Here is a 10,931-nt window from a genome sequence, read left to right as displayed (position 1 = left end):
TCTATTAGTTATGCAGCTGTAGTGTTTCTAGGACCACATTTACTAGGGTGACAACACTCTATAAGACGACAAAGTGTAATATATTGGAGAAATATTTGGTTGGTAAGTTTAGCAGGTTGATAGGTCACTCAGAGGATTTATACATGGTTCTAGAAGCAATTATTTAAATGACCAGCAACAACAAAGAAATTGGAAAGACGATACTACATTGGCTAGGATAGTGTGTATGTAAGAAGGTTCCAGATATAAGTGTTTACGTAGATGTAAGAAATATCAGAAGGCAATGTTTGTTTTTTTTTTATACGAATGAACATCACAATTTATTCCGTGGTCTCACATAAAGTAGTAGGCAAAAGGCAATTTGTAGCGAGACGAGTTAATTTCTTAATAAACGTAAAGGTAGTTAGCTCCGGTACTTGGCTGCAAGTCTAAAATATCCAATGAGTTTTGTAGTGGTTGTGAAGGGAGGTAGAAATCCTATAGTTGTATGAATGCTGTTTTCTGATGGCATTAATTCGACAAAGTATTGTCGTCTGGACAAACAGCTAATATCTTTACATCTTGATGTCTTCTCAGCAACTGATTATTGCTTTTCAAAACTCGTGCTTCACCGCTGGGTTACATGTATCCTTCCACGGCCAGCAGTGATACGATGTTTTGGGCGTAGTAGAACAACTGTGCTATGCCACCACAACGAAATAGTGCTAACATGTCTCGCTACAGACCAACGATCAGCATCAATTGACAGGTTCTCTTTGGGATCGAATCGTGATATAAATCCGCTGCGACGTTCATGGTTATGCTGAATATCTGAAAGGCTGGTGGAATGTAAATGTTGCTGAATGGAAACGAGATATAACAGAAGAAAGTGGAGGCGCAATGACCCGGTCATAGATATTGCGAGTTCGATTCCCAGTGGCGTGATACGTCCTTGATCAAGACGTTTTTTTATTTCACATTGCTCCAGTCCACTCAGCTGGCAAAAGCGAGTTGTATCTGTACTTAGAATGGCCAGCATTGTGATATTCTGTGTCACGCTAAATCAACCTGAAAACAACGTTAAGGTTACGCATGTCTGTGGAGTACTCAGCCACTTGCATGTTAATTTCACGAGCAAACTGTTCCGTTGATCGGATCAACTGGAATACTCATCGTCGTAACTGACAGAGGGCCGGTTTAATTTTCATTAGCATCACATTTGGAAGAATTAAAATTTTTCTAAGCAGAGGACATGTAAGACAGGGAATATAGGGGTGAGATGGTCTCAGTGGTGTTGCAGGGGATTTAGGTACCCGGGACGTAAAATTTTTTCCACGAGAGTTCCGGACCCCAGTAATGAACTCATTTGCATACAGCCAGTCAGAGCTCACCTTAAAAATCCACATACTGTGTATTGGCACAGTACAGCCAGGCAGGCATAGAATGGTGTATGTCACTCTGTGAGTACAGCATAGCAGGTTTCACATAAGCACCACATTCCCCCCACCACCATCCTCATAGATCAATTGAGCCCCATTTCTATATGGAGCTAAACATTAGGTACCTATGCACAGACTGAGATTAGAGATACTGCATGTACCCATGTACCCAAGGAGGGCACAATACGACACAACGCCATATTGATTACGATGTCTCCAGATCAACACCAACATTTTAAATTAGGAATGTACAAAACCAGTCAAAAAAATTAGGAAACTACACTCATTTGCATTTTCTAGTAAATTACGCAAATTAGCAACACTTATGGCATCATCGGTGAGCAGCCCTCCATTCACTTTATACACTAAATTTCACATTTGTCATCCCTATTAACCCGTTTAGAACAGTTCGATTTTGCTATAACGCACATTTTTCACTGAACTCAATCAGAGTATTTTCGTGACTCGGTGGACACTAGTTTGATAATTGCACTCTGATTGGCTGTATGCAAATGAGTTCATAACTGGGATCCGGAATTCTCGTGGGAAAAAATTTCACACCCGGGACGTGGTGAGAAAAACATTTTTGATGTCCCCTGCTTACTTAATTGGCTTCAAATTTTGACACAAGGCCAGCAATTTCGAGGGAGGGGATGAAATCGATTACATCGGCACCAATGCTTAACTTACTTATTTTATCGATCCCAAACGGCTGAAAAGCAAAGTCGACACCGGCGGCATTTGAACTTAGAAAGTAAAGACGGACGAAATGCCGTTAAGCATTTTATGCCCGGCGCAGTAACGATTCGGTTAGCTCGCCACCAAACTGGGGAATTTAATATTCCTATAAAAGCATCGAATATGCAACCTAGATTCTAAGACTAAAACTCTACTTCCTTTTGTCAATTTATCAACGAGGAATGACAATTCTACCTTTAGAGGATTGGAACTCGGAATCATTGGACAACGAAGAGTTGCTAAGTATTTCTTACACAGATCCAGTTAAAACAAGATCTCTTCACTTACGCAAATGTGATGGTGGGAGATAAGATATAGTCCTTATATTTTATCATCCACCACTATTTTTAATTTCACATTTCGTATGTAAAGGAAAAAAGTTGTTTTTACAAAATCGATTCGTCGAGATTCAATATTTTTACGTATTTCTTATTTTAATAAAACAGCCATTTCGTGTTATTTTGTAACAAACAATAATTTATTTTAACGTTAAAAGTCTTACAACATATTTCTCTTACATGTATTTTAGTTTTTTTTTCTTCTTCTTAAAAATCAATAATTTAATAAATATTCATGTTTTTTTTTATTTAATTTCCCGTCATTTTACGCAATTGGTTTACCGACATTAACAATACTTCCGGCACATGTTTTCTTAAGAAATATTTAAATTATTTAAGCGTTAATATACCAAGCAGAAATCAAACAAATTACGTTAGTGTTCATTTTAACTCAATTAAAATAATTTCAGTCGTACAAAACACTTTTCTATACAAAACTTCTCTACGGATGTTTCAGTAATTAAAATAGAAATAATTTCAAGTTGATAAAAATCTCACCACCTCTTCTTATCTTTAACCCTTGTCATAGCTTTTAAACCCAGCTTGAAGATTACATTTTTATAATTACCGTTATTGACATGCATCGATTATTCCTATTTTCCGGATATTCCACTCGAAAATAGTTATATGCAGATGTTTATTTTTACTCTCGTTTTTTTTTTTTGTAATTATGCTTATTTTTATTCATTATTATTTTTGTTTTTTCCGAGAGTAAAAAATGAAGAATCATATATTTTATAAAATAGTTCAAAATTTAAAATAATTTCGGTCGGAAATTGTCAATTAAACCAATCCTATATTTTCCCATTTGGGGGCAACTTGGCATAAAGTGTTAGCATAAAACCGGAAGTGTTCTTTTTTTCTTTTATAAAACATATAAATCCAATTATTTTAATATATTAGAACTATGCAAACTGTTAAAGCCTCATTACACGTCACTTCCGTCTCATGCAGCATTTGCAACAAGAAAGCATTTAGATATTCGGAGGAGAACACAGCAAGTTGATTTTTTTTTTTTTGTCTCCCGGCAAATCAACTTTCAGAAATCTTCTATTAATTCTTCTATGGATTAATTTTTGCCAACAAAATCTCGGATTCCGGATTTTTTATCACTTCGAGATTCGATTTTAGCAAAAGTAATCAGGAATTTTCTTCGTCCACAAAATTATAAAGTTCTTTCGGTTTCCTTGCGTTGTCGTACGGTAACTCTGGCAGTTCGATATGTTCCGCTGGACTCATCGAATCAGCAGATAGTCCAACACTGTTACAATACATCGTTGACACACTCATCGATTTCGTTGATGTCGATGGTGTTACTCCGTCGTCGACAATACTCTCGACTTGGTCGTCGCCTGAAGCCGGCTTCTTTTTTAGTAGCGCTACGAGACCCATAAACTTGAAAAACGGACGTCTCGTTTTCGTGTGTCGCGCTTGGTGCGTCTCTTCCGAGTTTGATTCTTGGTTGACGATTACATGAAATGGCCTGGGACCTGTTCGAGAGTAAACCATACTGGACCCTTGTCGATCCTTTTTATCTTTCCGCTTTTTATGGTAGTTGTAGAAGTCAATTGGAAGACACACCATGAAAAAGAGCACCATACAACCGATAATAAGGAAGACGATATGTTCATTGCCGAAGGTAATACCTGCGAAGAAAAAGAAAAACAAATAAAACAAATTTACAAAATGTGTTTTATCGATATTAATGAATATAATACGTTTTAACAAATTAGAATAAATTATGAATATAATACGTTTTAATAAATTAGAATAAATTGTGAATATAATACGTTTTAATAAATTAGAATAAATTATGAATATAATACGTTTTAATAAATTAGAATAAATTGTGAATATAATACGTTTTAATAAATTAGAATAAATTACCGATATTAATGTATATAATACGTTTTACTAAATTAGAATAAATTACCGATATTAATGAATATAATACGTTTTAATAAATTAGAATAAATTGGTATTTTTTAAAAATCCTTCTCATTGTCAGAATCCTATACAACTTTTCTACTTTGATGTAGTTTTGGATGCTGAAGACGAAAATCACATTCATTTTGTCTCGAAATTAATCATAAAAATTACAATTCTTAGAGATTGATATTTTAGTTTGTCGGAAATCTCCATTGCCAACATACAGGAAGTCGCAATTTCTGTTTCCAAGGGAACAGCATTAACATTATTATCTGTTGCTATCATAACCAAAATAATAACCACTTGTCATCTGTTTACTGTTTCTAGCCAGATTCCTTGAACAAGTCCCAACTTTGTTTTTATTTATTTATTTATTAAATACAATGTTTTTATTTTTTTTTTAATTAGCGCTTCAAGAGTGAATTTCTTAAATTTGTGGAACGGTACAAAGTCAGAGAATAAGGGTTAAGATTAGGATTAGAGTTAAGGTCAGCATTAAGGTTAGTGTTAAATTTAGGAGTAGTATGAATGTATACTTAAAGGTTCTGTAACAAATTAATGTATATTTATTTATGTCAGTGGCACGTAAAAAGCATCATTCGTGTGTGGTTGATGCCTGTGCCGGCTGACTGGCTCCCGTGTCGCTGGCACGAAAAAAGCACTATTCGAGCGTGATCGTTGCCAGTGCCGCCTGACTGGCTCCCGTGCCAGTGACACGTAAAAAGCACCCATTATACTCTCGGAGTGGTTGGCGTTAGGAAGGGCATCCAGCTGCAGAAACTTTGCCAGATCAGACTGGAGCCTGGTGCAGCTTTCTGGTTTGCCAGTCCTCAGTCAAACCATCCAACCCATGCCAGCATGGAAGGCGGACGTTAAACGACGACGACGACGACGATGACGATGACGACGACGACGATGATGATGATGATGATGATGATGTATATTTAAAAGTCCCATATCTATGTATGCTGAAAAGTCCTATATCTACGTATATATATTTAAAGATTCCATAGCATTTAATTGTATTTTAGTAAATCTTTTCATCTTCGTAATGATGTTTGTCTTCTTTCACTAAATGTTTTTCCTTTTGTAATGTTTCCATTTGGAAACTGTGATTTCCAGTATGTCGGAAAGAGAAGAGGCTTCCGATTAGCTAAAATTTCAAATTTTAATGGGTCCTAACTTTTTCTTAATTAATTTTCAGAAAAAATTTATGTGATTTTCGTCATCAAAAAGCAAAATTACATCCGCGCTCAACATCCCTGTGTTTGCTGCCAAGCGTAACAACCATCGCATATGTTAATATTTGTTCCTAACAGAGATACCTGTCTGTTGGCAAAGAAGGAAACTTCCGATTAGCTATAATATCAAATTTTAGCTAATCGGAAGGGCATGAAACATTTTAATGATCGATTTCCAGAGAAAATTAATGTGATTTTCCCCATCAATATGCAAAATTACATCAGTGTTTAACATCTGAAAAATCTCTGACAGTAAGAAGGATTTTAAAAAGTTCCTGTGTTGGTTGTCAAACGTTTTCTTCTGAAAATGATCTTTACTTACAGCTATTACATAATCAATATTTGCTTCTAACGGAGGTACAAGATAAAAAATATTTGTGGGTAGAGGTTATTCAATTAAATCGACAAAACAGTGCGATGTATTTAATGTTTAGACAAAGGTTTCCGATTTTCATTTAATGTCGGATCACTTCACTCACACAATTTATTTAAAAGACACACACGCTACGACCTACCCACTCATCCACATCACCTTTCCAATATAAAGAACAGTAAATTGTTGCATAATCGATTCATCTCGAATTATATTTCTGTTAAGTGATCAGCGTTAGGAAGGGCATTCGACCGTAAAAACCATGCCAAAAGCTAACACTTGAGTTCATCGCAGTTCTGCGGCTCATCGAGTCCTGTCAAACCGTTCAGCCCATGCCAGCATGGAAAATCGACGTTAAATGAGATGATGAAACAGATTTGTTTCTTGCGTTTGACTGACACCTTCGTTTTATTGGAACCCCGCTCCAGTTCTCAGGAATGACTGGCAAAATTGACCTCAGCAGGATTCGAACTCAGAACATAAAGTGGCTGAACAAATCTTGCCTGTACTGCGATATAATACATACACACCTTGGTTACAGTTTTTGAAGGCATCAGTAAGAACAATAGAAAAGAGTTAACTACCCGGTGTTTTCTGCAGAGTGCGTTCTGTATTAGCTTTGGCTTGCCTAAACTCCTCGCTTACTTGTCTCCTCTGTGCCTCTCGGTTTTGTGTATAGCTCTTGGTGGTAAGAATCGCACTTATTGTTTGGTCATTTTCATCAAATTAATACTGTGATTTGGAGAAAACTGCAGCACCTGGAAGTTAACTATTTTCCATTGTTCTTACTGATGCCTTCAAGAACTGTAACAAAGGCGTGTATGTATTATATCGCAGCACAGGTAAGATTTGTTCAGGCACTTACATACATACACACATACATACATACACACATACATACATACATACATACATACATGCATGCATGCATGCATGCATACATACATACATACATACATACGTACATACATGTGTGTGTATGTGTGTGCGCGTATTTAGCAAATAGCATCGGAATTTCTGTTCAACTCTAAGGAAGCATCTACAAATGTCAAATTTGTGATAAACATTAAGACTTAATGTATCTACAGTGATCCTATATCAACTGCTGACATTTTAGCTTACCTTCGTCGTGTGTATTATTTTGGAAACATAAGGAAATTAGTTCCTTTGACTAATAGTATGAGGAGCTAATTTCTCTATAAAACTACTATAAATTTAATCTCTTTTATTTTCTTACTTGATAGCATTCAATCGGCACAGGCAACCCTCTCTCTCTCTCTCTCTCTCTCTCTCTCTCTCTCTCTCTCTCTCCCTCCGTCCCTCTTAACCTCTGATTATTTCTCCTGGCAGCAAATGTGTGTCAATAGTTATTTTGGTCGCATTTCGCTCTCTTTTCAAAGAAGTTGACTTTTACCTTGGTAGGAAATTTGCGCATGCTTAACTAACTTAATGAGGCCCATTCATCTGTTTGCTCACATTTAACTTTCCAAGGCAAATTACCTTGACACAAGCTCAAAAATATTCACCTGCATCTTCCATAACATTTTTACTACAAAATTATCCATCTAATTGAGTTGTTGATGTACATTTTCCCAAACACATTTATGTGAATTATTTCAAATTAATATCTAGAATATTCCACATTTGAATTCTATATATAACCAACATTCTCCAACCAAGTACTGTGGAATTACATTTTTTTTTCTGTTGGTGAGTAGGAAAAAATAGAAAAATTGTAGACAAGCAATTTTCGTTGCTATAATTATGAATACAATCTTTAAAATTTCCTATATAACAATGATAGTTGTAACACGCTTTCCAGTTTAAAACCTTCACGACAGAATTCAATAGAAATGTGGTTAGAGCCACGTGAGAGGACATGTTCTAAACGAACCAATAAGAGAGCCTTTACTTGGTCACCCGACTTGCTAGTAATAGCAATTAAATTCAGAGAAATCAAACTCTACTGTCTTGAAAAGAATACATTGGCTAATATAATCCAGAATACACGATAGTTGAAAAGAAAACATGATGGCCAGGATAGTCACGGCTGGAATGTCTTAATAATAGGTCTTTTCACTAAGGGTTATTGGTACTCTGTCGATTACGACGTTGAGTGTTCTAGTTGGCTCGATCAACGGAACTGCCCTCTCGTGAAATTACCGTGCAAGTGGCTGAGCACTCCACAGACACGTGCACCCTTAACGTAGTTCTCAAGGAAATTCAGTGTGACACACACTGTGACAAGACTGGCCCCTTTGAGTTGCAGGTACAACTCATTTTTGCCTGCTGGGTGGATAGAAGCAACGTGAAATAAAGTGTCATTCTCAAGGACAACGCACCGCCGAAAATCGAACTCATGATCGTATGATTGTGAGCCGAATACCATAACGACTAAGCCACGCGCCTTCACAGCTAAAGGTTGACCGAGTGCTAAATAACAACAACAACATCTAGTACATTATTTACATTCGACAGATATTTGTCCTCATCTTGTTTGTTGTTAACACAACGTTTCGGCTGATATACCTTCCAGCCTTCATCAGGTGTCTTGGGGGAATTTTGAACGTGGGTTCTCATTCCTAAGATATTTCTCGATGTTATTATTATTAGTATTGTGGAGGCGCAATGGCCCAGTGGTTAGGGCAGCAGGATCGCGGTTTCGATTCCCAGACCGGGTGCTGTGAGTGTTTATTGAGCGAAAACACCTAAAGCTCCACGAGGCTCCGGCAGGGGATGGTGGCGAACCCTGCTGTACTCTTTCACCACAACTCTCTCTCACTCTTTCTTCCTGTTTCTGTTGTGCCTGTAATTCAAAGGGCCAGCCTTGTCACACTCAGTGTCACGCTGAATTTCCCCGAGAACTACGTTAAGGGTACACGTTTCTGTGGAGTGCTCAGCCACTTGCACGTTAATTTCACGAGCAGGCTGTTCCGTTGATCGGATCAACTGGAACCCTCGACGTCGTAAGCGACGGAGTGCCAACAACAACAAGAACATTATTAGTATTATTATTGTTATTATTATCCTTGAAGTCACTACTTGGAATCGAACTCGGAATCTTGGTGTTAGTAGCCCGCGCTCTTAACCACTACGCCATATGCCATCTAGTATTTGAATGCCTTTAGTGGAATCATCTTTATTGCAAAAATTCGGGAATAGATTTCTGGTTTTTCGCTCGCTGCATATTTATTCATCAGACATTGATTTAAGTGTTCAAGTTGAGCATCAACCGATACATATTCTAGGGATGTTGGGGTTTCAAATCGCATAAGCACTTTCCTTTCTGAACGAATTTATGCAAAATATAAACCCCCCTCTAATAAAGGCGCAAGGCCTGAAATTTTTTTTTTGGGGGGGGGGGATACGAGTCGATTACGTCGACCCCAGTACTCAACTGGTACTTAATTTATCGACCCCGAAAGGACGAAAGGCAGAGTCGATCTCGGCGGAATTTGAACACAGAACATAGTGACAGACGAAATACGGAGAAGCATTTCGCCCCGCATTCTAGCGGTTCTGCCAGCTTGTCGCCAATAATAATAATAATCCTTTCTATTCTAGGCACAAGACCTGAAATTTGTGGGAAGGGGATAGTCGAAGACATCGACCCAGTACTCTACTGGTACTTAATTTATCGACCCCGAAAGGATAAAAGGCGGAGTCCACCTCGGCGGAATTTGAACTCAAAATGTAGTGACAAATGAAATATGAGTAAGCATTTCGCCCCGCGTTCTAACGGTTCTGCCAGCTCGCCACCGTATTTATGCAAAATATAAATACATCTGTAAATTTGTTGTAAGTAACCCAAAATATTTTTAGTTTTAATTCATTGTTAACTTTCAGAATATATATATATTTTTAATTTAGTTTGGTTGTGTGGTTAAGATGCTCGCTTTGTAATCACAGGGTTTCAGGTTCAGTTCTACAGTGCGGCACTTTGGGTAAGCATCTTCTTCTATGGCTCCAGGACGACGAATGCCTTGTGAGTGAATTTAATAGACGGAAACTGCATGGAAGCCCGTCGTATTTATTTTTGTATGTATGTCATTGTGTTTGTCACTCCACCTCCCTACTTGACGACGAGTGTTGGTCTGCTTACGTACCCACCGTATCTTAGCGGTTCAGCAAAATAATCGATAGAATAAGTACCAGACATTTTAAGAAAAAAGTATTGAGGACGATTTGTTCGTCTAAACCAGTGGTTCCCAAACATTTTGGGGCTGCCGCCCCCTAGACACCCGGGCCACATTCTTACCGTCTCCACCCCAACTAACCATCACAAGTATAGACTCCTTTCGGAAGCAAATTCAAAGCAACTGTATTTAGCAAATAAAACTTAACCTAACGAACCCATTATGTTGTTGTGGTTCCACTATTTGCTACCCAACTATCGCTCTACTTCTTATATGAATTACTGCTCCATTAACGCCCTACTTTTCTTCAATGCCCCCTTGGAACTTTCCACTGCTCCCGGGGGGGGGGGGGGAATACTGCCCACTTTGAAAACCACTGGTCTAAACCTTCCAAGGTCGTATCCCAGCTTGGCCGCAGTCCAATGACTTAAAGAAGTAAAAGATATACGACAAGTTTCAATTAATCTTTTCTACCCTAGGCACAAGGCCAGAAATATTTTGGGGAGGGGGCCAGTCGATTAGATCAACCTCAGTACACAACTGGTACTTAATTTATCGACCCCGAAAGGATGAAAGGCAAAGTCGACCTCGGCGGAATTTGAACTCAGAACGTAAAGACAGACGAAATACAGTTAAGCATTTCGCCCGGCGTGCTAACGTTTCTTATTTCTTTATTGCCCACAAGGGGCTAAACATAGAGGGGACAAACAAAGACAGGCAAAGGGATTAAGTCGATTACACTGACCTCAGTGCGTAAC

At 37.9% G+C, this 10,931-nt stretch overlaps 1 protein-coding gene across 1 annotated transcript; it reads right to left on the bottom strand.

The window, feature by feature from the left end:
- Positions 1-3,146: 3,146 nt before the first annotated feature.
- Positions 3,147-4,171, bottom strand: LOC106884431 (uncharacterized). The gene has a single exon (XM_014935817.3). It carries the CDS (start codon positions 4,091-4,093, stop codon positions 3,635-3,637), a length of 459 nt encoding a protein of 152 aa, XP_014791303.1. The 5' UTR covers positions 4,094-4,171; the 3' UTR covers positions 3,147-3,634.
- Between the last annotated feature and the right edge of the window lie 6,760 nt (positions 4,172-10,931).

This window comes from Octopus bimaculoides, chromosome 1, assembly GCF_046866305.1.
Source record: "Octopus bimaculoides isolate indiv1 chromosome 1, ASM4686630v1, whole genome shotgun sequence".
Lineage (NCBI taxonomy): Eukaryota > Metazoa > Mollusca > Cephalopoda > Octopoda > Octopodidae > Octopus > Octopus bimaculoides.
This window is presented reverse-complemented; position numbering and strand designations above follow the sequence as displayed.